Source organism: Salvelinus sp. IW2-2015, linkage group LG9 (assembly GCF_002910315.2).
Source record: "Salvelinus sp. IW2-2015 linkage group LG9, ASM291031v2, whole genome shotgun sequence".
Classification (NCBI taxonomy): domain Eukaryota; kingdom Metazoa; phylum Chordata; class Actinopteri; order Salmoniformes; family Salmonidae; genus Salvelinus; species Salvelinus sp. IW2-2015.
The window spans coordinates 7,372,031-7,399,187 of record NC_036849.1 but is presented as its reverse complement, the minus strand read 5'-3'; the positions used below and the strand labels follow the sequence as shown (position 1 = coordinate 7,399,187).

General features: G+C 44.3%; 2 protein-coding genes across 5 annotated transcripts in view; both read left to right on the top strand.

The window, feature by feature from the left end:
• kiaa0586 (KIAA0586 ortholog) overlaps positions 1–27,157 on the top strand; it is a 118,662-nt gene that overhangs the window by 11,738 nt on the left and 79,767 nt on the right. For all 4 annotated transcript variants that reach the window (XM_023994101.2, XM_023994099.2, XM_023994100.2 and 1 more), the window contains exon 9: positions 5,795–5,927. In XM_023994101.2, coding sequence (XP_023849869.1) covers positions 5,795–5,927 — 133 coding nt within the window. The remainder of the gene's footprint in view (positions 1–5,794; positions 5,928–27,157) is intronic.
• Positions 10,238–13,318, top strand: irf2bpl (interferon regulatory factor 2 binding protein-like). The gene has a single exon (XM_023994102.2). It carries the CDS (start codon positions 10,647–10,649, stop codon positions 12,654–12,656), a length of 2,010 nt encoding a protein of 669 aa, XP_023849870.1. The 5' UTR covers positions 10,238–10,646; the 3' UTR covers positions 12,657–13,318.

Sequence of the window (27,157 nt, the reverse complement as noted above, 5' to 3'; positions counted from 1 at the left end):
TGAAAAATTTTTAAATGACGCATATAGTCTAGTGAACCTAATTGAACCTACTGAAAACCTAACAAAATATTCCAATATGATCGATAAATAAAGCAATATTTTCTTATGGCTCTGTCAGTAATCTTTAATTTTCAACAGACACAAAAGACAAATTTCCTTTATATAAAAATCCCATAACATGAACATTAAATGAAAGAAACCGGTATTCAAGCACCATCAGTAGCCTATATTTTCTATTTTAGCAAAAGTGGGCTAATTTACTTCAAAGAAAAAAACAATAATAGCAATTTTCTATCAATCCACTCAACTGAAATATTTTTAAAATATAATTGGATTGAAATACAATAAAATAAAGTGCAAAAATCTATTAATCCAAAAACAACACTTGTTTAAGGAGAAGTAAATGCAGTGAAACAAATATTATAACTGTTAACTTTTAAACTTGAAACTGAGTTTCAAAAACTCTAAATATGTGATTGCACAGTTAATGTTCACTTGTTTGAGGTTGAGGTGATACTCGTCACCGTTGCATTGTGGGAAATGTAGTATTGGTGCGTGTAAAAGATCTGCGGGCTGCCGGCTTGCTGCGGTCTGCGGGCCGGTTCTAATAATAAATCAAGATCATCCCAGGGGCCGTAAAAAACCTTCTCGCGGGCCGGATGTGGCCCGCGGGCCTTGACTCTGACATATATGCTCTAGACTGTCAACTTTCATATGCCATCTCACAGGCTGGGCTCCGTTGTTCAGAGGAAGAGCGAATGTATTCTTTGCCTGGATAGACCAGAAAATGTGACACGTCACTCCCTATGCAAATGTGGGGTGTGAAACCTGACACTTCAAGTCGGTTCCGCTGACAGAGTGGAAGCGGAGGGCAGACAGATGGGTCTTTCTGGCACTATAAGGCACGGGACCCTACGGTGCTCATAGAGCGCTTTGTGCACCAACATGTCAGTCGGAACCGGTCCAGAACCGCTCAAAGTTCCCCATATAGGGGACTTAACATCTGAATAGATGTGCCTTTTTGTTGATGTGGAGATAATGGATGTTTCCCACATAGATGCTGCAGCAAGCAAGCCAACTTCAAGACACCTATGAAGATCACCAGGGTTGAACAAATATAGTTATTGTTGATAGTGTGTATATACACTCAGCCATTTTGAATGAGTGCACACTGACAACAACAGTACCTTCAGAAAGGTCATATAACTACTATTCTAGTCATTGTGTCATTCACCACAAGGACTATTACTGGCTACTCCTCCTTCTCTGTCCTCGGTTCAACTGTAATTTGTGTGCAGTCTAGTGCTACATGTTGGGGAGAAAGAGCAGTGCCAGGTTCTCTGCTACACTCTAGACAGTGCCGTCTGAAAGCCTTGGACAGTCTTCCCCTCGAAATTGAATAGGCCTCCCTCTCTAGAATTGGTATCCATGGTGATGGATGTGTGTGGGGTGAGCGGAGTGTTAATTTTGGCTTCGAAATGATCAGTGTGTGTGTTTGTCTGTATGGGTGGATCGTGAGCGGGTGCTGTAAGAAATAAAGGGAGACATTTGGGAAATGCCTTGGTCTTGTAAGATTGACTCGATACGCTTGCTTTGTTTGGCCAACTGACCAGTGTTACTTGACCAGCCTCTCTATTAAAGCCAGCAATGCAGTCAGAGGGACACAGTTGTGATAAGGGAATGCACTGAGTACGGGCATTTAACATTTGTATCGAATAACGGTCTGTTCACATATTTTTAAATGTGCATTGTCAGATCACTTGGGTTTATCATCACTTGCAATTTCTATCAATTAGAATTTATTCAAGCTGGACATAAATGTTCGTGAGCTATCACTGCGGCATAACAAGCATGGTGATGTACTTTATGTACTACACATATTTGGTGTAATTGTAATTGTATTGTAATGATTAGAGCATGTTTGAGGGAGGATGTTGTTAGCCTGGCAGACTCGACCCACGTGACTCATAGCGCAGGGAGAGCTGTGAGACACTGGTCTGGAAAGGGGGCAGTTTGTTAACGCAATATTCGCTCAGAAGTTGTGCGACGGGTTTGATTGGTTCCCTCCTATTTTGGGGGGGGGGGTGGGTTGAGGCCTCGTTTTGGATTTTAAAATCCAAATATTGTAATGTTTGGGGGCTGTGTGTGTGTGTTTTACGTGAGAAAGACACGGAGAAGAGCCAACCAGTAATAAGCACAGCCCACTTCATTATGGACGCATTGTGCCGACAACATACTCTGTTAGGTGTTAGTCAGACTAGTATGTTATGCCATAAGATGTCTGAAGTGGCACCATTTTGTTGCTGGTAGTACCTCCAAACCAGTTGTCATGGCAACCATGCTATTTCTTCTCCTTTTACCGTTTCTCTTTTTTTTTATCTCTATTTTTCTTTTCACCAGCTGCCAAACTGCTCTCTTTGAGAATTTGCTATTTATAGTCCTTTGTTTCTCAAGCACATCATCAAACCATATGTGAAACAAGCCATGACATGATTCAGGCCACTTACGATTGATCGCTCTTGTCGATTTCCAGAACACCATCGTTTACATGATGTAAACCCTTCTGACATAATGACAAGATAATTGCAGTTCAAGGAGACCAGTGTGTGAACCGTCATTTTTGAATCAATGATTTATCTTGGAAATCAACAAACACAAGTAGGGTCAGTTCCTTCGCCAATCACGATGACTGACCATGGTATCGATTTGGTACCGAGACCCATGGCATCTGATTTCTGTAGATAAATGTGGAGTACTATCTAGATGTAGCTAGAATTCCTCAAATTACATATCTCACATTGCAGTTGCTTTGCCCTTCTCTTATTCTCATAATTGATTCATGTTGAGGAATCTGACTGGAACACAACGGTACTACATCCCCATAGGGGCGGCAGGTAGCCTAGTGGTTAGAGCGTTGGAGGTTGCAAGATCGAATCCCCGAGCTGAAAGGTAAAAATCTGTTGCTCTGCCCCTGAACAAGGCAGTTAACCCACTGTTCCTAGGCAGTCATTGAAAATAATAATTTGTTCTTAACTGACTTGCCTAGTTAAATAAAGGTTCAATAAAAAATAAATAAAAACGTGTCTTCGAGAAGCACTCGCTCGGTAATCTCCTATTTTTAAAATGTGATGTCATCTTCAAGTGTTTCATCAGTCATCCGGATACACACAGACTAAGCAGCCATACCAGACCCCCAGACCCCCCCCCCCCCCACTCACACACACGGTTATAGCATTCATCTGTCAGCCTAGGCCTAATTCTGATGAATGACACGGACTCAGGACTAATCTTCTCCTCTGAGGGGTATTTCCTCCCAGCACCAGATCACATGAGGTAAATGCCTCCCAAATGGTACCCTATCCATATAGTGCGCTATGTAGGGTATAGGGTGCCAATTGGGATGTATTTGCTTTTCTGATCTGCATAAAAACACAGCATTTTAACAGTGACTTCACAGGGTCCTCATTTTGGATAGCTTTTGTAGACTCATAATTAAACCAGTGGAACACCTTTATGATAAGCAAAGGAAATCTCTTAATGTGTTTTTGGTAAACATCACCACTTTCTTCCGGTGATCCAAAACATGACTTCGTAGTTTAATTACGTAGTTTAAGTTACTTTATAGAAGGGTCTTTTCATCATTTCCTTCAGCCAAGTCCACCACTTTAGATTTTGTAACTCATCATTGATTGGACTCCATGCTGCCATCACAACGCCTGAGAAATACCACTTTGGGTCATGTCTGGCCCCTGTAGAGATGCCCTTTTGAACAGAAATGGCAGACTATATATTATTAGCCTGGTGCCTTACCTTCCATGGCCTGGGCTGCAGCTGATGGTCAGCAGGGGGTGTGGTGGGGCATGATTACTAGCTAATGGAGGGCACCAATCAGGTGATCAAGCCTTTCATTCAGCAGTGCCCCCCCCCCCCCCCCCCCCAGTGTCTGGTGAACGAGATTCCCAGGTACTAAACCAAAAGAAAGAGTATTGCACAGTGTGGTAGCAATATATTATATATCTATGCACCACATTGCTTTGTTTGAAATGAGTTGGCAGAGTTCTTTGCGGTTTTGCAAGTATATTGCTTTGTTTGTCTGAATATTTGCTGGCACTATCCAGTGAGACATGATGTTGCACAACATCCAGCTGTAATTATATTTTATTAAGCACTTCACTCTGCTCAGAATCATTATATTTGTTGAGGTGGTGAAGAAAGTTTGTTTCCATGCAATTCCATTCAATTGCTTTTCGCCCTACTTGATTCAACATAGTGTGATAATGTTAAATATAGGCCATTTAGCAGACACTTAAAAAAAAATCCAAAGCGACTTAGTCATTCTTACATACGGGTGGTCCCGGTAATTGAACCCAGTATCCTGCAAAGATTGTCTATTATATTGACGAGATAGTCAACGGAACACCCACAATGGAAATACATCAAAGATTGAAGGCAGGTGGTAGGAGGTGAGATCAGGTGGGACCATTCCAGCCAATGAGAGGGCAGATATGCGTGTGAACAGGCCATAGAGATAGATAGAGGACTCAGCTTTGTATCTATATCATTGTAACATCTGTGACCGCATGGCAGTGCCATTGAGGCTATCTCCGTTTTAAAGTAGTCCATTTTCTTTTTCATTGGCTGATGTCTCCCAACTCATAGGAATCCTCTCCCAGTTAACGACTTTAAAATGGTGGAAGCCCTCAATGGCAATGTCCGTGCCAGAACGGGTTATATCCTTGATGAGTCCTCCTATCTTTCTCTATGACAACAGGCACAACTCCGAGATGCTGTAGTCTCTTTTTTTCCAAAGTTGCCGAAATACCACGTGCGTCCACTTTTATATCAGCGCATTCGTAACAACCTAACCATTACGAAACGTCTATTCGATCAAATAAGTCTCACTTAGCAAATCATAGATTTTTTTTTATACATGTATTCGACACTCATTGACCTCCATCCAAAAATTCCTCACTTCATAGGCTTATTTTCATTGACAGATTTTGGGCGGAGTAAAACCTCTCGCTTCCTGTCTGGTTGGAGTCAATATTGTTTTAAGTGGGAAGAGACCTTTCTCCTTTGACCAAAGGAAATGATTATGCTAGCTAGACCATACAGACCAGGGCTAGGATTTTGTTCCAACTAAGCACCACACCTGAGCTAATTGACCAGTTCAGTGATTGCCTAAATTCAACACACCTGGTCTTCCAGGTCATTTAAATCAAAAACATTAAGTACCTGTTGCACTCCAGGACCAGTGTTGCCTACCCCTGGTCTGTATGGTCTACAGACCAGGACCAGTGTTGCCTACCCCAGACTGTTCTATCCATATGTTATCCGTATGTTTATTTAACTGATTTCACTTTCTCTCTGTATTCTTAGATTCTATGGGTATCATACCCCTGACTGAGCTAAGCATTCCAATACATTGATGACAATGACTTTGAATACAACCAATATCATCCATCTGCCTTTTACTCATGAACTCGTTCGTCTAGAGAGAAAAGCCATTTGGATCCAACAATAGATATTGATACAATTTCTGTGTGACAAATCTTTAATCTAGAACATGAACACACAATGTAGGTAGTATAGCAAATGATCTACAGAAGAAAGAGATCGTGATGAAAATGTAAGCAGAAACCCATGAGGCCCTGGGAAGCAATCAGCTCATTGTGCGATGTGAATTCCTGTGTCCCTGTGTGGAATACTGAGAGGGGGAGATAAAGTGCTGACTGAGCTGAGGCAGGTGTCTGAGACTGAGTGGCTGATTGCTGGTGTCTCTCTGTCTCTGCAGGAAATGGCAGACTTCTGGAGGCTATCCCTAACAACAGCAGCAGCTTGGCAACCAGAGGTGTGCAGCAGCAATCTTCTGCTAGGGCTGCCATAGCAACGCCCAACGACAGCTGCCGGCAACCAGCGCAATCCAGGTAAGGGAGAAAAAAAATTGTGGTCAGTCATTTTTTTCAGGATTTGAAAGAATCATTGGATATCTTTTGTCTTTTAATTTGTCCTGTGAAGGACAGTTTTATTGCTTTTTTAAAATCAGAACAACAGTTTTCAGCTGTGCTAACATAATTGCAAAAGGGTTTTCTAATGATCAATTGGCCTTTTTAAAATGATAAACTTGGATTAGCTAACACAGCGTGCCTTTGGAACACAGGTGTGATGGTTGCTGATAATGGGCCTCTGTACGCCCATGTAGATATTCCATAAAAAATCTGCCGTTTCCAGCTACAATAGTAATTTACAACATTAACAATGTCTACACTGTATTTCTGATCAATTTTATGTTATTTTAATGGACAAAAAATGTACTTTTCTTTCAAAAACAAGGACATTTCTAAGTGACCCCAAACTTTTGAACGGTAGTGTATATTATTGGCATACAGTATGCTTAAAACAGAGCAAAGGAGAATAGGGACAATGTTTTTCAAAGACCTTTACAATTTCAGCATTAAAGGGATAAAGGCTGTATTTTCTCAACTCTAAGAACAGCGTAAGTTAACAAGTTGTGTGCGTGATTGTAAAGAGTATTTGCATAAAAGGAACGAGCAAAGGAGAGAGAGAAAAGTAGATGCAGTTATTCACTGGACCACTCTGGTCTKTCACCTAGCTCAGAATGATCCCCATGACAACGACATCGGCATTTATCAGCTCCATCTGAGAGTGAGAGGAGAGAGTAGATAAAGTAGTCTACAGTGCATTCGGAACGTGCTCAGACCGCTTAACTTATTCCACATTTTGTTACATTACAGCCTTATTCTAAAATTGATTAAATGAATGTTTTTCCTCATCAATCTATACACAATATCCCATGACGACAAAACGAAAACAGGTTTAGACATTTTTGCACATTTATAATTTAAAAAAAGGATACCTTATTTACAGAAGTATTCAGACCCTTTGCTATGGTACTCGGTATTGAGCCCAGGTGCATCCTGTTTCCATTGATCATCCTTGATGTTTCTACAACTTGATTGGAGTCCACCTGTGGTAAATTCTATTGATTGGACTGGGGAAGGGTACCAAATAATGTCTGCAGCATTGAAGGTCCCATAGAACAACGTGGCCTCCATCAAAAGTTTGGAAACACCAAGACTCTTCCTAGAGCTGGCCGCCCAGGAAAACTGAGCAATCGGGGGAGAAGGGCCTTGGTCAGGGAGGAGACCAAAAACCCGATGGTCATTCTGAAGAATCTCCAGAGTTCCTCTGTGGAGATGGGAGAACCTTCCAGAAGGACAACCATCTCTGCAGCACTCCACCAATCAGGCCTTTATGGTAGAGTGGCCAAACAGAAGCCAGTCCTCAGTAAAAGGCATATGACAGCCCACTTGGAGTTTGCCAAAAGGCACCTACAGACTCTCAGACCATGAGAAACAAGATTCTCTGGTCTGATGAAACCAAGATTGAACTCTTTGGCCTGAATGCCAAGCATCACATCTGGAGGAAACCTGGCACCATCCCTACAGTGAAGCGTGGTGGCAGCATCATGCTGTGGGGATGTTTTTCAGCAGCAGGGACTGGGAGACTAGTCAGGATCGAGGGAAAGATGAACAGAGCAAAGTACAGAGAGATCCTTGATGAAAACCTGCTCCAGAACGCTCAGGACCTCAGACTGGGGTGAAGGTTCGTCTTCCAACAGGACAATGACCCTAAGCACACAGCCAATACAACACAGGAGTGGCTTCAGGACAAGTCTCTGAATGTCCTTGAGTGGCCCAGGCAGAGCCCAGACTTGAACCCAATCGAACATCTCTGGAGAGACCTGAAAATAGCTGAGCAGGGATGCTCCCCATCCAACCTGACAGAGCTTGAGAAGAAATGCAGAGAAGAATGGAAGAAACTCCGCAAATACAGGTGTGCCAAGCTTGTAGTGTCATACCCAAGAAGACTCGAGGCTGTAATCGCTGCCAAAGGTGCTTCAACAAAGTACTGAGTAAAGAGTCTGAATAATTATGAATAATGTGATATTTCTGTTTTTAATTTTTAATAAATGTGCAACAATTTCTAACAACCAGTTTTTGCTTTGTCATTATGGGGTATTGTGTGTAGATTGAGGGGGGGAAAAACAATTTAATCCATTTTAGAAGAAGGCTGATTAAGGCTTTTTCCACAATGTGGAAATAGTCAAGGCATCTGAATACTTTCCGAATGCACTGTATCTGCATGCTGCTGGCAGTCTGCCAGCATCTCAAATGAAAGAGCACTTTGAACTGCTGCCAAGTTTGGAGGAAAAGAGGAGCTGTCAGGCCTGCTTAATGTTGGCAGTTTGTACTTGGCAAGTCTCACCTTTTCCCAGAATTCATCTGTCTGGCAACTTGCCAGGTGCTTAGCGGAAGCAAAAAATTAACCCCTGCGCTTGACTGTGTGGGCCCTGCAAAATTTTCCACAAAGAGGGAGAGCGAGAGAGAGATCAGGTTGGTGTGTGAGCAGCTCAGTGTATGCATGAGGGACCGTGGGGATTGCACAGGATCCTTTCAGGAAGGAGGGGAGCTCGAGGCTGGTGCTGAGGCAGACAGTGTGTAGAGTTATGTATCTGGTTGTTTTTGAAGTCGTCTGAGGCAGAATTAGCCGCGATGTTGAGTTCTGCAAATGATATTTAAACTACAGAACTACCACTTACATGGATGGATACATGTTGCTGGTTAGTTAGTTGATGTGGCATAGTTTTCTGATAAGCTTATGTTTTAATTATATCCATATGTCTACAACACTGTTTTGCCACATGCTTTTAGGATCCTTCAGACCTTTTATAACTGTAAGATTGTGCTCCACACTCATCAGGCACAACTATTGATAGTGTTGGAATAGTATTGAGCCTAGTGTTGGAGTAAATGGAACAAACAGACTTTTCTCTTCCCCGGCCCAGGTCTTTATCTGCTCCAATTCTGTTGACTGGTGATGGCTGTCTCTGTCATTTGCCTGTCCTTCACAATCCCTGGAGCACAAATAAAGTGCCAGTTGTCCACATAACAATCTCAGCTGCTGCCTGCTGCTGGTAGTCATAGAGCCTGCTCTGTCTGGCACAGACTCTGAAGAAAAACACCAATCCATCTTTTCTTTTAGTCCTGTTGTTGTTTCTAGCTTCCCCGCCACTGGATGGGCTGGGAGAAAAATCATGTATGGCTGATGATTTTATATTGGGTATATAGTTATGGAAGGCAGTTAATATGTTGAAGTGCAATCATTTAATTTGGTCTGACTTTGCATCATACATACTTCGCATATTTCATATACTGTGACTTCAGAGACATTATCAGTGTTTGTAATTACAGTCTGTACTGTACTCAAAACACAGTATTTACAACTACTCACCAATGTGCACCATTGTGCACACAGTACCCATTTAGCCTAAAAGCAGGGTACAGTGAAAGCAACATTGTTTTGGGAAAGCGGCGGCATGGCGCTGACTCTTTCTTGACCGAGGCCATACTTGGCCCCTTCTTGGCTGGGCGGAGGGAACACACCACCACCGTGCAGTACTGTGCCAGCGGTATGTGTAGACTGCAGTATATGACTTTTCTTCCTCCTTCCCTCTGCTGCCTTAACGCTGTTTTTCTTCCCTCTCTCTCCTCTTCCAGTTGTATAAAGGAACATTCTGCTCCGCCTGCCTACTGGGTGTTGTTAATCAGGAAGGGGAGACTGGGGAAAAGGGGGAGGATGGATGGGGCGCAGTGCAGACTATGCTTGTCTGTACATAGGTTAACAATCAACATGTAGGGAACCCCTAGCTCGTGCTCAACTAGCCCAGTGTAATTATTATAGAGGATATTGCTGAGCGACCGCGATTTATTTTAGCCCGTCACACTGTGCTTTAAAAAAAAACATCTTATGCATACAACTGTTATTGTAATCACTCATATCTATTGCAATGAATAGGTTGCCAAATTCAATCAGATTAGCAGCATATTTTGGTCAGAAATGAACTGGATTACATAAAGGTAGACTACAGCCAGGCGTTTGCATTTTAATTAACCAGGCGTTTTGTTTGATTCAGTGAGTAGTTTGATATAAAATAATGTATTATTCTGTCCTTGCATTGCAAGCACGACGCATAATAAATGAGTTTGTTTCATTATCATAAATTGTTTTATCATATTGAAGGTTTAGTTTTGCTGACATAAGCAAAAGTAACCTGTTTGAAACAGAATAAATGTTTATTTAATAATAATGAATGGTATAATGATTACATCTAATTTAAATGCCAATATTGTACAAACCCGTATTCTGCTGCATGTAATTTGGTCAGCATCGTGCGCTCGTGTAGCCTAGCTCCCAGTCCATTCAGAAGATTAGGAGGGAGTGGTTTGAGTTTGCGCGTTTGGAAAGCAACAAGTGGCATGTCATTTGTTTCAAAGGAACTGCGGAACGTGGTGCTTGCGTCACTGCTCCAGCCAGGTGGCTTTCCTAGTGGGGAGAGAAGACGTGGAGGCACAATCAAAATTCCAAATCCCAAACTAAGTAAGGATGTGAATGAAGCGCGCTTAAAGCAAATTTCATTCCTACAACCCAACACTGCAAGTCACTGGCATCAGAAGTCAGGAGAGGAGAAGGAGAGGCTTCCTTTTGTGTGGCAAATTCACGGACTGAAAATAATTCCAAACGAATAATCTGGGGGAAAAGGACCAAGGCAAGGGACATTAAACATGTCTTCTGCACAAGTATCTTCATCTCGGAGACAGTCATGTTACCTGTGCGATTTACCCCGTATGCCATGGGCTATGATTTGGGATTTTACGGAGGCAGTGTGCAGGGGTTGTGTGAATTATGAAGGTGCGGATCGGATCGAGTTTGTTATCGAAACTGCACGCCACCTCAAACGAGCTCATGGTTTCCAAGGGGGGAGATCCCCCGGTCCACCACCGCCGCCCACAGTAAAAACACAGTCGGCAATATCAGCCAAGGAGACGGTGCAAATCAGCCATGTGGATGGACCCTCTAAACAACAACAGTCGGGGATGGACCGCTACTCTCTGAGTGCGGAAAGACCTCGCTTTGACTACTCCAGTATTGGCGCCCATGCCAGCAGACTTCCCAATGGAATGAGCGGTCCAAATGGGTTCCCCAAACCGGACGATGGTCCCCCAGAACTGAACCGACAGAGCCCGAACTCCCGTCGGAGCCACGGTCTCGCTGCGGTCCCAGGACAAATGAACGTTCCCCCCAACCTTCTCCCACAGACCATGTTGAATGGACCCTCCTCGGCAACAGCCATAGCCCCGCATAGCCTGTCCAGCCGCCCCCCTCCTCCATCCATTGTGGGACCCTCTTTGTCCATGGCCGCTCAGTCCATGTCAGAACAAGGTAAACGACCAGGTTCTGTGTCAAGCACTGACCAAGAGAGAGATCTGAAAGAGAAACAGCGTAACGCAGAGGCTTTGGCTGAGCTCAGTGAAAGTTTAAGGAACAGAAACGAAGACTGGGGAAACAAACCCAAAATAGTAAGGGACACTTTGGTTACTCTTTCAAACAGCTCCCCGTTTGATGTGAGATTTAAAAAGGATCATTCACTCGTGGGCAGGGTGTTTGCTTTCGATGCAGTGTCAAAGCCTGGAATGGACTATGAATTGAAAATATTTGTCGAGTACCCAAGTGGATCTGGTAATATATTTTCCAGCGCATCAGGGGTGGCCAAACAAATGTATCAGGACTGCATGAAAGACTTTGGCAGAGGGCTTTCCTCGGGCTTTAAATATTTGGAGTATGAGAAAAAACATGGTTCGGGGGACTGGCGACTCCTGGGTGATTTGTTGCCCGAATCCGTCCGATTCTTTAAAGAGGGGCTGGGGGTTGAAATGTTGCCTCAGCCCTACATTGATGCCAGCTGCCCATTGCTGCCCACTGCTTTGGTCAACATCCCTCGTGCATTGCCATCTACGAGTGCACCGAGGACTGGCGTGCGTAAGCGTAAAGCCTCCCCAGAACCTGACTCTGTAGAGAGCGCGCTGAAACTATCTGAACAGGAACAACAGAGGCAGCAGTGGATGGCCAGCCAGAGCGAGGCGTTAAAACTGACCATGGCATCCGGATCATTCGGTGCCTCACACGGGGGACCTCCGCCGCTTGGCCCTGGCCATTCTGTTCACTCAAGTCGCGCCACACCCCCTGAATCTGCGCCCCAGAATGGACAGTCTCCAATGGCCGCGCTCATGTCTGTCGCGGACACGTTGGGCAATGCGCACTCTCCGAAGGACAACAACTCTGTTCACTCTACAACATCCACCAGGCATAACAGCAGCAGCCCAGTCTCCCCAGCCTCTGTTTCTGGGCAGAGGCGTTTGGCTTCCCGTAACGGAGAGCTCAATCTGGCCGGGACTCCCTCTCAGTCCAATGCGCATTCTGGCATGGATCAGGTCCACTCGCAAAACATTCCAGATTCTCCCATGGCAAACAACGGACCTCTGTGTTGTACCATTTGTCACGAACGTTTAGAGGATACCCATTTCGTTCAGTGTCCGTCAGTTCCCAACCATAAATTCTGTTTCCCTTGTTCTCGAGAGAGCATCAAAGCGCAGGGAGCAACTGGCGAGGTGTATTGTCCTAGCGGAGAGAAATGCCCCCTGGTAGGTTCTAATGTGCCTTGGGCGTTCATGCAAGGTGAGATAGCAACAATATTAGCTGGGGACGTTAAGGTAAAAAAGGAGAGAGACCCATAGGTGTGATCTATGGCTTCCCATAGAAACGTGAATTTTAGTCGAATATATACACGCGTGATTACTCAAAACGGACAAAAATAGTCGATGTACAGAGACGTTCTCCACCTCATGTCTGTTTTTTTTTAAACAAAGGAACATGTGATGTCATGTCGCCTAATGTTATGGAGGGTGTGTTGACGGGTAGTAGTGTTGTATTTGGGTGGCAGTGACGAGTTAAAGCACTAACTTTATAATCACTGCTGCAGTTTTATTCCCTCCAATTAATGCACTTCTCTCATTATAAAAAGGCCAGTTTCTACTCCCAATGAATATATGTCTGTAAAATTAAACTACTCATAGTGAATATCCAATAACAGGTTACATTGCCCTAACTCCTGTATTGGGTACGAATCAATATGGGGACTTTTTTTTCTTTCTTATTTTCTTTCATATCTTTAATTTTTTATGTTTTTTACAGCAAATATCTCTTTTCATCTTGTGATCGAAAATATTTTACTACGTGTTATTAATTTCTCTTCCAGTTTGCTTTGATGATGCACGGATGCTTAAAAAGGTAGAGCAAAATGCTGTACATGAACGTAAACTGTTTGTTTCTGTAGTAACAGAAGACTTGTAATGTGCCTTGGAGCTGAGTAAATTGTAATAAATTCCATTGATATTAACCCTTGGTGAAATGTCAGTTTATTTAACAAATTTAGACTGTTATAAAATTTGGGTCACCTGAGGTATAATGAATAATTCCTTTAGTTTTGTGTCCATCGGTATATTTCTCAACCATAGCATTTTAACAATTTACAATGTTATCCCTAACATAAGATTTGCTCTAATTGGAGATGACAACCTTGATATTAAGATCTGGTTTAAAAGTGTTTTATATTCAAATGTGTTTATTACGCACACACCTTGCTGCAAAGCCAAATTAACCATGTACTCAAATATATTTATATATATATATCAGATAATGCCATGTTTATTCATAACCTCTTTCAGTATGTCAAAGTAACATTGCTTTAATTCTACAGGGATGATCCCTGCTTAAATATTTTTCCATTTTAAATGAACATTGTAGTCATTTAGCAGACACACTTGTCCAGAGCAACTTACAGGAGGAATTAGGGTTAAGTTCCTTGCTCAAGGGCACATCGACAGACCCCCCTCCCAATTGAGTATCACTTAGTTGCATCTATCTGAATGGCAAATAGGTTCCTTGCATTGGATATGCCCACAATTTCAACGGCTATGCCTCTCGGCAAGACAAGAAAAAGAGGCCTCGACAAGTTGGCATTGAATGTCATGTTGCTCTCCTCCAGGTGCTTAAAGCAGTCAGCTGTTACGGCATGCTCTCACTAACGACAGCTCATCTTTCTGATGGTTGTAGTATTGGTGCATGCTCAAGCAGTACTACGATTTCCCCATGTTTACGCTGTGTGTGTGCTTCTGTCTGAAAATTCTTGCACATGCCTCCGTATAGCCAAATGGAAGGCATTCCTCGTTTACAATGCAGCAGGCAGGCGGTCACTGGACACGGTTCCTCACTGTTCCATTGGCCGGTGATAATATAGATATATAGCACGGTTGGTGCATGCCTGTTATGTAGCTGTGAGTCGAGCTTAATAGCCTAGCGCTGCTCTGGGTTATGGAGACAAATGGTCCTATGTACACACAGTCTGCAGCAGGCAGCATGGTTCCCAATCCCACGTGGCTCTGTGCCATGGAGCGCATAGAGCAGGTAGAGACTGGGAGGTCAGATAACCCCATAAATACCAACCAGGCTCAACTAGAGCCTTCTGTACGTGAGCTCGGGGAAGAGATTAAGACAATGGCTGCTATGTATGTCCCGGAAACATGCCACAAACTAGTATCCTTTTCCCAAGAGCACCAACCGATGTACATATACTGGTTAATGGAGGAGAAGAGCTTTGATAAGCCCGTTGAGGAGTATTTGGTAATGTGAAGGCAGCAGCCCAGATGTAGCCTAGGCCTAAACATTGGGCTGACGTGTCTGAGTTTAGATGGGGTCTGTCCTCCAGCCTGGGATTGTTGGAGGTGGCGGCCTTTGTACAGTATCATCCCTGCTCGTTGGTGGGTTATGAGATGGTTCTTTAGATAGAGAGGTGAGTAGGACTTTTCCTCAGAGACTGCTGTCTTCTATGTAATGCTCCGACCGACTGCCGTAGTTAGTTTTGAATACTCTGTTCTGGTTACCGTCCCAGTTTCAAAGTAGCATTTTTACTGCCTGGGGAATACTATGGTCAAATAATTGGTTGTATGCCAGAGGAAGACGAGGTTGTTAGTGTCGAGTTTCTCAAATTTGGTTCACACAAATTGGCTCATCAGTTCGAATAGAGAAAGCAGCTGTCTGAGTGAGTAAGCGACACCCCCCCCCCCCCTCCCCCGCCTTTTCTCCAAGTCTGACTTAAAAACATATCTCACACTCATTTTCTCACTCAATCTTTATTTTTTCATCTCCCAGACGGCATTATCCGACTATAGTATATCCAAAATAATCTCTCTATTTACCAACATGTGCACACACCCCCAACAAAAACAGGCCTATAGAAACCGTAGGCTGTGATTGAGGCATTGAATCGTAGCTACCCATCTAATGGTGCATTGCAGTGCCTCAGTTTCCATTGGCCTATCTATCCCAGGTGCTGTGAGGCAACAAAGCACCTGGTTTGCGATGGAAAATGTCTCTATTGTCATGCTAAAACTGAACAGAGCAGCCCTTCCATGGTTAAGGTGCCTTTGGCTGTCTCAATACTTTAGGTTTCAGGTTGCAGTGTGCATGCAAAGGAGGGAGCAGAGGCACCTACTCACTCAGACACCCCTCAGGGAAGGATCTCTCTCTCTCTCTCTCTCCCTCTCTTGCTCTCGACCTGTTTAGAATTCACAAGACTCCTCACTCGTTAGATTCAAATGCAGCCTCACACACACGCGCACACTCACGTCGTACCACCACCGCCTTCATTCTGAGTGCAAAACACTGTCTCTCTTCTCTCGTTCAGACCTCTGAATTACCTGAGGTAACGAACTCTAGCCTCTCGCCAGATTGCGTCTGGAATAGCTGATATATTGCGTGAAATCCCAGAATCGGTTTAGTTGATAAACACCTTCTATACCTAGGTTGTCTGGTGAAAAAATGATGACTGTGACCTGAAAAGGGACCACATTTTCTTCAGACATTTTTATGAAAGTGTCTATGTCTATGCCCTCCCTTTGCAACTTCTAAGAATTGCACTGATCACATATAATCGGCTCAGATACATGATTGAAAATATGGGCATTGTGAAAGTACGTCCGCGGCTGTTAGTGCCAAGCCGAACAGAGCGTGTGCAGTGTCATTGGTAGTAGGAGGAAGGCTGGTGTCGATGGCATTGCAGGGGGTTTCTGCTCCATCACATAGACCTAGGAGGGGAGGCCAAGCGAAAGAGGTCCTGCTGGTGCCACAGACAGACCCCTCTGTTCCACATTCACCAAATGTTGTGTCTATCCTCCAACTTAAGTGGTTGACTGATATCTCGGATGTCTTGAATGATGAATTGCATAATTTCTTGGAGTATTGTCCCATAGGGCGGCGCACAACTGGCCCGGCGTCCTCCAGTTAGGGTTTGGCCGGGGTAGGCCCTCATTGTAAATAAGAATTTGTTGTTAACTGACTTGCCTAGTTAAATAAATAAAATAAAAAACTGCAGAATGTATTTTTTTTTTACGAGGTTAAAGGGGGTTTTGTGTTATTGCCGTGCATAACCACTTAAACAGTTAATTCCAGCACCTCGTGACACATTTACCTCCAGAGAACAAACATATAACTGCTCATAACAGTAGCTACATGATTATGAATGTTTTTCCATTACAGTGTAGAAATATAATTCCAACCCCATTTCTCTCCTCAAACAAACCTAGTCTGGAGAGACCAGGCTTTCAGTGGACTGTTTCAGCTTACATTCTCAAATCACATCAGTACGTTTTCCTTCTGTTGGCCAGCCAGGGATGCCAGCCTGTCTCCCCCTCCTCCCATTCCCCCTTTCTCCCCAGCCAGGAAAAGTTTACAGCAGATGAAAATACCGCCTTCCCAAAGGTTACTCTGCAGTGCCACCGCTCTGCTGTTGCCATGGGTACCAGCCTTGTTCAAAACATCATTTATTCAGGAATGTGCTGCGGACACAAAGGGGGGAGGGAGGGAGAGAGACGACAGACTGGTGGTTAACCCTGCGTGCGCTGGAAGGACGATGTTTTCCCCTTACACAGATGATCTCTTTTTGGTTAATTTGTGTCCTGCTTCGATTCAATATTTGTTTTTTCGTTGCGTCGAATAAAATGTGGCCTGCTTTTGTAACTTTGCATTACTGGAGATAATACTACATTACCCGAATAGCAACAAAACAATGTACATGACATGCCTGGACGTATTTGGTGTATCAAAGTATTTGTAACATATAGCAGATTGTTTACAAATGCACAAAAATCGCAGGTCAGCTTTGAAATCCCAGTTTCCTTTATTCTCATAGAAACAAGCAAACCACTTTCATCTGGTCGAGACTCGAGCATGCTGTTTCTAGGGGGAGGGGAAGTGTGTGTGGGGAAAGGGTTTTGTTTTCCCTCCCAGTGTCTCAAAGCCCAGCCATTTATAGATGGTGATGTCAGCACTATCTTTCACAGCCCTGGGCCCCCTTAGCAGATAATGTATGCACTCAAACATTCCTCTCTGGCGAATGAGCTGCCGGGAGCTGCAGGCGTGTGCCTCCCTCCTGCCTCTGTGTGCGACGCACAGCCGCAGCGCAGAGAGGAATTTGATTTGCCCCTTTTCATTTTTTTTATGCACACTTATTTCCTCCTTCGTCCTCCCGCCTTATTTCTCAGAAAATAAAATAGAGCTGGAAAGGCTGAGGTAGTTTTTTTGTATTGTGATCTCTTTTTAGAGCGTCTTCGCTCAATTGATTTGATAGTTAGCTGGACAAATAAATCGATGTTGAATGTGTATTTTCTTTGTTTTTAATCACCTTTGAGGGCTGATCTGCAACGTCCTACTCATTTCACATATGCATTTAATCATATGTGTTGTTTCCACTGCTGCATTTTAATTTGAATATAATGTGTGTATACATGTCTGTCCAATTGTCCTCTTATCAAATTAATGTTTTAAATTGGTTGGCAGAGATGCTTTATTGTAAAAAAATATATATGTTTTTTAAAATGTCATTAATTGTCAAGTGCTGATACCCTTTGGAAAGAATTCCAAAACATTTGCTTTTCAAGGCCCTCCCTCCTGGAGATGCAGCCATTCGGAAGTTAAACGCCAAATCTTAGAGGGGACCCCCTGTTTAGTGGGGCACAAATAGAGGGGTGTTCTTTTTGGAGACACTGACCATAAGGTCACCAGTTTTCTCCTTTAGTTTCAGATGCTAGCACCTTCAGATTTGATTATTTTTTTCTCTCTGTCCCGGCTGAAGTTAGCTAGTCTTGTTATACTCCTTATTGCATAATTCCCAATTTCCTCCTCATGTTTTTATAGTCATCTGTAATTCTTCTCTCATGTTGAACGTGAGGAAGCTGGAGAAGGGAAGGAGTTAACTCCCCCCTCAACACTGGGTTAGTACTGCCCCTGCAGCCCCTGGCATGCAGGCTGGAGAAATGTAGCGCTTTCATTCTCTGCCTTGTTTACACCAGGATCTGGCAGCCATCTTAGGCTGCTGCCACAAGCAAGGGAAGGGGCGCTGAGCTGCGTGCTCCTCGTGTTTCTCCCCAGCCCTCCAAGAGCACAGAGTTCAGACGGCAGACTGCCATGAATATCAACTACTACTGGGGCCCACTGTTCTCTACAACATTCATCCCACAGATGAGAATGTTCTGTACATTCATCCCTCACGGATACAATGCTATATCTGCCTTTTTCCTGCACGCTCCCTTTCCCTCTAAGCTTCTGTTTGATATTTTGCGTTGTTTGTATTCTTTTTCTCCACACAGGTTTCTTGGAATATAAAGGCTCTCCTTTTTGTCTTTTGTTAATTCATATTTAGAAAGGCCTGACTGATCGCACATGCTCCGGGGGAGTCATTCGACTGTGTATCAGATAGAACATGCTCCGAGGGAGTCATTCGGCTGTGTATATCAGATAGCACATGCTCTGGGGGAGTCAGTCGACTGTGTATCAGAACATGCTCTGGGGGAGTCAGTCGACTGTGTGTCAGGGCATCCTTTGTCTCGGGCCTTGACTGGTCTAACATTGTGATAACAACCACATCATGAAAATAGTTAACATGAAGAGCACAGCATTCCCTTGGTTAAGATAACTTTACTCTGTCATTGGGAATGAAAGACACTCAACTCAAATCAAATGTTATATGTCACATGCACCAAATACAACAGGCGTAGACTTTACCATGAAATGCTTACTTGCGAGCACTTTCCCAACAATGCAGAGTTAATAAATAAGACAAATAAGCACAATAAAAAAGGAAATACTTACACAATAAAATAACATTAGCAAGGCTATATACAAGGAGTACCGGTACCGTGTCAATGTAATTGAGGTAATACTGCATGTACATGTAGGTAGGGGTGAAATTGACTAGGCAATCGGGATAGTGTGTGTTGGAGTGTCAGTGTAGTATGTGTGAGTGTGTGGCTAGAGTCCAGCGAGTGTACATAGAGCCTGTGAAAGAGAGAAAGTGCAACAAAAATGGGGGGTCAATGCAAATAGTCTGGGTGGCCATTTGATGAACTGTTTAGCAGTCTCATGGCTTGGAGGTAGAAGCTGTTCAGGTGCCTTTTGGTCCATACTTGGTACTCCAGTACCGCTTGCTGTGCAGAGGGATCAGTCTATGACTTGGGTGGCTGGAGTCTTTGACAATTTTTAGGGACTTCTTCTGACACCGCCTGGTATAGAGTTCCAGGATGGCAGGGAGCTCAGCCCCAGTGATGTACTGGGCCGTATACGCACTACCATATGTAGCGCCTCACAGTCGAATGCCAAGCAGTTGCCATACCAAGCGGTGATGAAACCAGTCAAGAGCCTCTCAATGGTGCAGCTGTAGAACTTTTTGACGATCTGGGGACCCATGCCAAATCTTTTCAGCCTCCTCAGGGGGAAAAGGAATTGTTGTGCCCTCTTCACGACTGTGTTTGTGTGTTTGGACCATGATAGGTCCTTAGTGATGTGGACACTGAGGAACTTGAAGCTCTCAAACCGCTCCACTACAACCCCGTCGATGTGAATGGGGGTGTGCTCGGCCCTCCGTATCATCTCCTTTGTCTGAGTCATGTGTTTCAAGTCATTTAACATATAACTGCAACAAGCGATAGGATAACTAGGATGTAGCCGTGGCCTAGTTTTTACATCAAGTAGGTCTGTAGGCCGACATGTCACCACACTATTCAATTGTTTTCCATTGGCAACAACCGCTGATGAGAGGAAGCTAACAGCCTTGTGTCCTCTCAGCCATGGCAGAATTTCCATATCTAAGGCCAAGCCTCAACGGCTCTCTGTTGACATTTGGAATCCTCTCTCTGAGGAGTTTACTCTGACACTCTCCTGATCTTTCCCTCTAACCGTTTGCTGTGAATTATCAATGGAGGACGACTCCTTGTGGGGAAAAAAAAAGCTTTCTGAGGGGAACAACAACCCCCAACGCAATCCACACTGACTGACCGCCTTTCATTCAGCTCTGTCCAGTTCACTGGTTTTGTCTTGTAAATTACAACAGTGTGAGACTTCTTTCCCTAGCCCAAACAAACAGCATGTCATAGAAAGTGTCGGTGTAGTGTTTCCAAAACATCACACAGAGAAAATGAATTGGCGATTACATGACATTATTCCTACATTATACTTCCAACCCACAACAGCCAGCCTACATCACCTTCATTTCCAGTGTGATAAGTACTTTTACAGACCGTGGGGGATGAGGATCTGTGGACATGTTGCCAGATTCTATTGACACTTTCCAGCTCTATCCGAGCCAATAGGCTATGAGACCCCACACAGTGTGTGTGTGTTTGGTGTGCTGTAGTACAGCTGCAGTCACCTCCCTCCGAGTCCCTTCATCATCTCGTCACCTGGGTCAAGTGTGGATTGTTCCGTCTCTCTCCAAACATCTGTTGTGTGAATGAGGCTGTGATGGCTGATGGTAATTGAGGTGCTATAGCTAGCTGCCTGTCTTGTCTATCTACTGTCAAACAGCAGACGTGGCAGACTTCCTCTCGCACTTCCTCATACAGCTGACAAAAGTCTTTGAAAATGATAGTTTCAATGATCCTTGTTGGGTTTCTGGCATGAACAAATAAATACCGCTACTTTCCATTGAATTTAGTTTAGAAATACGCTGTGAATACTTTTCAGAGAAAGTAGCCTTTTCACATTCAGACCTTATTTCTTGATGTAATACACTACATAGAAATGTGTCTTGCAGAATGGTGTAGTTTGGGGCTGGCTGCTATGGGGGTAACAGCATTGGGCTCTAAGCACAGTTTGGGGCTGACTGGTACATTATGTATTCAGAGAGAGTGTCAATGCATTCAAGCAGCAGTAGAGTCTCGGATGGCCTGGGCTGTCCCCTCAGTGGCAAAAACACATGTTCTTTTATATGAGAGACAAAGAGCCATACCTTCCCTGTCCAGCTAATAAAGACAGTAGCCTGCTCTGTTTTGCAGCAGTCAGCGGCATCGTGTTGCTGCCTGAGCCCCACTCCTTTCCCCTTTCGCTCCGCTAGCTACATACTATTGAAATTTGATGGTTGGTGGTTTCGCACAAATGAGCTGCAACGTTCCCTAGAGGTCAACATACAGCATGCCGCTATATGCTGATCTGATTCTGTACCTTTTTGGTACTGGAAAACAGATCTGCTAATAAATTAAATATGTACATTGTAAATAGTAATTTCATGCATGGTGATGTGCTGTATGACATGATGTAGGAGAATAACTGTATTATGTACTCATAATGATATTTTGTGAGTGATGGAAGTGCCAGTTGACATCTATCACAAGGAATACTTGGCAGTAAGGTGTATAACTAGTTACCTAACTGCCAAGTAATAGCATCTGTGTATGGCATGTAGTTATTTTGATTGCAAGGGGGGGATTACTTTTCAAGCAGCATGCCATTATTGAATTCCATTTCCTGATTGAAAGCATTAAGGTATTATTTCAAATGTTTTATACACACGCACTATTATAAATCAAGACGAAGGGTAGCTCTAGCCTCCTCCCTTCCTCCTGCAGTAACCCCCTAGCTACCTGCGGTAAAGGGAATAGAACATCGTCTCTGTCATGAACTGTTGTGCACTAACCGAGCCACCGCACCGCTTCCACCAGATGCCTGTTACCATGGCGACAGAGCCATCGGGTGATGCTGATTGGATGGCGTGGAGGTGTTTTTTTTTGTTGTTTGTTTTTTTACGTCAATTCTCTCCAAAGGATTGTGTTTTTCTACTGGCGCTTTTCTCCCTCCAGAATGAATTTGAATGACAAGGTGAATGATAGTCTGCTGCATCCTGTGAGCTCTGCTATCTTTCGGATTAATTTAAAAACCTGATTACTACAGCACCTGATTATAATGGGGGGGGGGACGTTTTGTGATGGATTCTGAATATGAAAAATGACTTGTTTTTGTGTGCTGCCCCAGCCTGTAACTGAAAGACATGATAACGGAGCCAGGTAGTGGGTATGTTCCATTATGCGATGGGAGGCCTATTTTTGTCATATGAATGGATAGGTCTCAATGCATAGCACATCTGACCTGACCAGTTCTCTACTCCAGTTGAGAAAGGATGAATGTGTTTCAGCGCTACCCAGGTGTAAAAGACATTACAGAAACTCAGCCAGAACGACGCTAAATGAACATGGCGCTTTCCTGGTTTACAACAAGGAAACGAGTGCTTGTGTCCTAAATAGCACCCTATTCCCTATATAGTGCCTATGGGGCATGGTCAGAAGTAGTGCACTATAAAGGGAGCCGTGCGTCATTTGGGAAGCAGACAAGATTTGTCTTGGTTAGTTAATTCCTGAGGTAAAATAGTAATTGCTCATCTGAGGTTATGTTTCAGATTCATGAGGCTCATTCATCTCTAAAATGCTACCAGCCAGTGTACTACGTGTTAATACATTCCCTCACAGCGGCCAACACAGAACTGCCTATGTACACTGCCAGGAGGACTCCTACAGGCCATTCCACGGTAGTGCGTCCACTGTCCAGCCACATGACGCATCCAGCCAGTGTGCTGCAGCCTCCCTGCCTGTCTGTCGTCTGTACTGCCTCCCCCTCCAGTGTGATTAATGGAGCTCTGTTCATCCCCCTGCCCCCCCCCCTCTCTCCTCTCACCCCTCTCTGGACCACTGCTCACCCCCCACAGCCTGCGCTCTGTTTACCTGAAGACAGTGGATACACTTAGTCTCTGGTATTTCTAGGCAACAGACATTTCCAAGTTTCAAGCCTCTGGTATAAGAGAGCGTTTGTGGTATCCCTGCTGTATTCTCTCCAAACTGCTTTGTCCATCATACCCCGTGTCTCTTTGGAAACCACTGCAGAATACTGATTGTCAGTCCCAAAAGTAAATAGTTGCTATCTTACAGCACTACGGCCTACTGTCTGACCGTGTGTGTGTGTGTGTGTGTGTGTGTGTGTGTGTGTGTGTGTGTGCCCAGTTCTGTCTGTTCTACCAGTCATGTTAACAGAGCTGTGTTTCAGGCTAATTCTGGCGCAATGTTGCAGGGGAGACCGGAGCAGTCCGCCAAACATGGCCTGAACAGGGCCGGTCTGTTGGGTTTGTTTGGTTAACAGCCTCTTGGGTTACCCAAGCGGAGAGAGGACTCAGGCACGACTTTCTATTAGGTGTGTTATGATGATGGGTGAGGTTGTGGAGTATCATATAATACCTTAGTTTGTAGCCATGGTGGCTGGGTCACAAGAGAAAGAAAGAACAGAAGGATAGATGGATGTCTGGTTGCCGCTGGTTCTACTGCTGCGGCTCGTTCCGGTCTGCTATGCCTTCAGCCTCAGTCAGTCAATGGGAAGACTGCTCTGGTGTCCTCTGCACCGCTTCTCTCCGTCTCTGCTCTGTTCTCTGCGCGGGGGGGGGGGACGAGCAGCCAGCCAATGTCATTTTGATGTGACGAGCAGAGATGACACGGGCAGAAATAGCCCCCCGCTTACTCATTTAGCCGCTTGGTCCCAGTCTGCCCCAAACCCACTTKGCWGTTWAYGTCTCCTYAGCCAATCACAGCCAGCTCTGTTGCTAGGTAATGGCTCCATGGCCTCGCCATCGAGCTATGCTAATATGCTGTTGCTGCCACTGCTGAATCCCCTCTGTGATGTTGAAGACTAGGTGATGCCTCTTACATGGAAAATAGTGTTTGTCTCTGAGAGGGGAGGAGAGGAAATTGAAATGCAGGAGAGAGGAGGACATGTTGAGGTGGAGAAAAACAAGGAGGGGACTGCCATGACGGGAGGGATAGACGGACAGAAAATGGAATCGGGAGGAGGTGGCAAAAACAGACCTTTTCGTCCCCTACGGTTCACGTCCACTGAATGAATCACCACAGCACTTGATGATATAGGACCAACACTTTTGGATAGATGGGTGGGTGTATTTCACCAGCCTGGCAGTGGAGGCCAGGGCACAGGGCTATAAAGACAGAGAGACTCACTGTGGTGTGAAGACATTCATTGAGGAGTGTGTGTTTTTCCATTCTGCAGTAGATATGATGTATTTAAGAGCGTCTCTGGCTCTGCAGTACTCAGGCCTGTGTTCAGTTCCACTCCCTGTAATGTGTAGTATAACTCTGCCTGCCTGCCATACCCGGCAAGTCACAGTCCCATTCCCAGACAGCCTGTTAAATACAGCGGGTCCTTTGACAAGCAGGCAGGCCTCTCACTCACTATATTAGGCCGTCCCTCCCTGCCTGCTTGCCCCATTAAACTGATCTGCAGCTATTAAATCAGCTTGTACTGTTCTGTTCATAGCCAAAACACATGGCTACGGCGTCCCTTACTATGGGCAGATCTGGAAGCTGTTAGGATTTTACTCGTTAGAAATTCTGCAATGCTGTATGTTAAGGGTTAATGTATTGAACTATTTTAAGCAGTTGGAATTGCAAATACACAATTGTCCTTTTGTCTAGCTAACTCTTTGCGCCATATTATTGCAGTTAGTTAGATTAGACACAATGGCCTTGCACACCCTCCTTGGTTGTGGTAATACGCACATGGCTTTATGTGTAGTGCTAAAACATACTCATCACTGTTACCGAGGAGTATTCATTTACAATATTGATACATTGAATTGGGGACAGAGGACTTGGAGAGGGAGGGATGGTTGTTGATAGTCTGTTAGTAGTCCAAGGACTCAGCAGCACTATGTGGACGGATGGAATGGGTTCAAATTCCGAGATGCGGCATGCGATAAGAAGCCCCATTATGATGCGTTCCATGAGTGTGTTTATATTTAGGAGGAAGAAGGAGCCTGTTATGCCCGCTGCATAATTCCAGCCTCTTTATCCAGCAGCACAGCATAATGCTTAGTTGGGACTTGGGAGAGACGAACTAAATCCACATTTTCTATGATTAAGTAGCAGCCTGCCTGCCAGCCACCAGAATAAATACGCCCCCGAAAAACACTCCAAGACAAACATAAATATGTATGGCCGGCATCCATCTGTCCGCATGCTCCCATTTGTTATATAAAAAGGACCTATACAGTCATAAAAAATGCTTGAGCTATATATTAACACAGATAAATATGAATGAGGAATGCGTCTATTGGGAGGACTGACGGACGGATGCGCTTTAATAACAAGCGTGTGTGTGTGGGTGGGTGGGTTGTGTGTGCTGTGAGCTGCTGAGCGCTGGGCTAGGATGAGGGGAGGGCTGTGTGGCCAGAACACAGTAGTGAGTAGAATACTAATTCATCCATATACCTTTTTGGAGCCAGGGAGAGTCTTTCTCTCCCTGGCTCCTTGGACCCACCCAGCTTCTCTCTCTCTCTCTCTCATTCAGGCTTGTTTCTACGTTGAACGAAAATATTACCACAACATGTAAAGTGTTGTTCCCATGTTTCATGAGCTGAAATCAAAGATCCCAGAAATGTTCCACAAGCACAACAAGCTTATTTCTCTCAAATTGTGTGCACACATCTGTTTACATTCCTGTTAGTGCGCATTTCTCCTTTGCCAAGATAATCCATCCATCTGACAGGTGTTAAACAGCATGATCATTACACAGGTGCACCTTGTGCTGGGGACAATAAAAGGCCACACTAAAATTTGCAGTTTGATCACACAGCACAATGCTGCAGTTTTGAGGGAGCATGCAAATTGGCATGCTGACTGCAGGAATGTCTACCAGAGTGGTAGCCAGAGAATTTAATGTTAATTTCTCTACCATAAACCGCCTCCAACGTCGTTTTGGAGAATTTGGCAGTACGTCCAACCGGCCTCACAACCGCAGACCACGTGTAACCACGCCAGCCCAGGGCCTCCACATCCGACTTCTTCACCTGCGGGATGGTCTGGACCAGCCACCCGGACAGCTGATCAAACTGAGGAGTATTTCCATCTGTAAAAAAGCCTTTTTATGGGGAAAAACTCATTCCGATTGGCTGGGCCTGGCTCCCCACCCATGGCTGCACTCCTGCCCAGTCGAGTGAAATCCATAGATTAGGGCCTAATGAATTTATTTAAATTGACTGATTTCCTTATGTGAACTGTAACTCAGTAAAATCGTTGAAATTGTTGCATGTTGCGTTTTATATTTTTGTTCATTGTGTATATAAAACCACCAGGCAAGATGCATGTTTTGTGCTTTGAAATGTGTTTGTGTCATCTCACTAGATTAATGGATGACTACTGTTCAGCGCTGTTTTTGTCATGAATTACTTAGAAAAATAGCAGAATTATGATGGCTGCACCGATTGAACAGGGTTTCTGTGGGTTGTTAGTGTGTGTGTGTACGTGCGCGCGTGTCTCCTCGGTATGAAGCAGCAGACGAGAGATCCCACATGCTGCGTTGTTCCCCTGGGATACAGTTGCTATGTTGAGCATCCTTAATTCATACAGTGACCTTGACCACCTTGATAGCAACATTGATTTTACTTCCTCCCTTTTCATCGTTATCATGAAAATTCAGTCAATTCTGCCTTGTTCAGGACCCTGAAGGTCCAACACATCACTGACATATTCAGGGAAATTGCTTTTAAATTACATTGAGAAGGGGCTTCTCAGCAACCCCTACTTTTATCAGTGCATGGAAAGAAATGACTATAACCATTCATGATATCCAATTTCACTTTGCCCAGAGCTCTGGGGTTGAATGAAATGTGGTTGAACGTGTGTGTGGTCAAAGTATGGTATTTTCAGTTCAGACTCCACTGAAAATAATTGGCTAAACCAAATCCAGGCTTTTGATGTCATATAAAGCGGAAACGTTGAATGGTTGTGACTACAAAGCCGGGTCGGCATCAGGCTACAATAGGATGAGCAAGGCTTCACCACCTGTGTGTGAGTGAATG

Coding starts and splice junctions, on each gene's coding strand:
- irf2bpl (XM_023994102.2), top strand. CDS start 10,647: ATGTCTTCTGCACAAGTATCTTCATCTCGGAGACAGTCATGTTACCTG.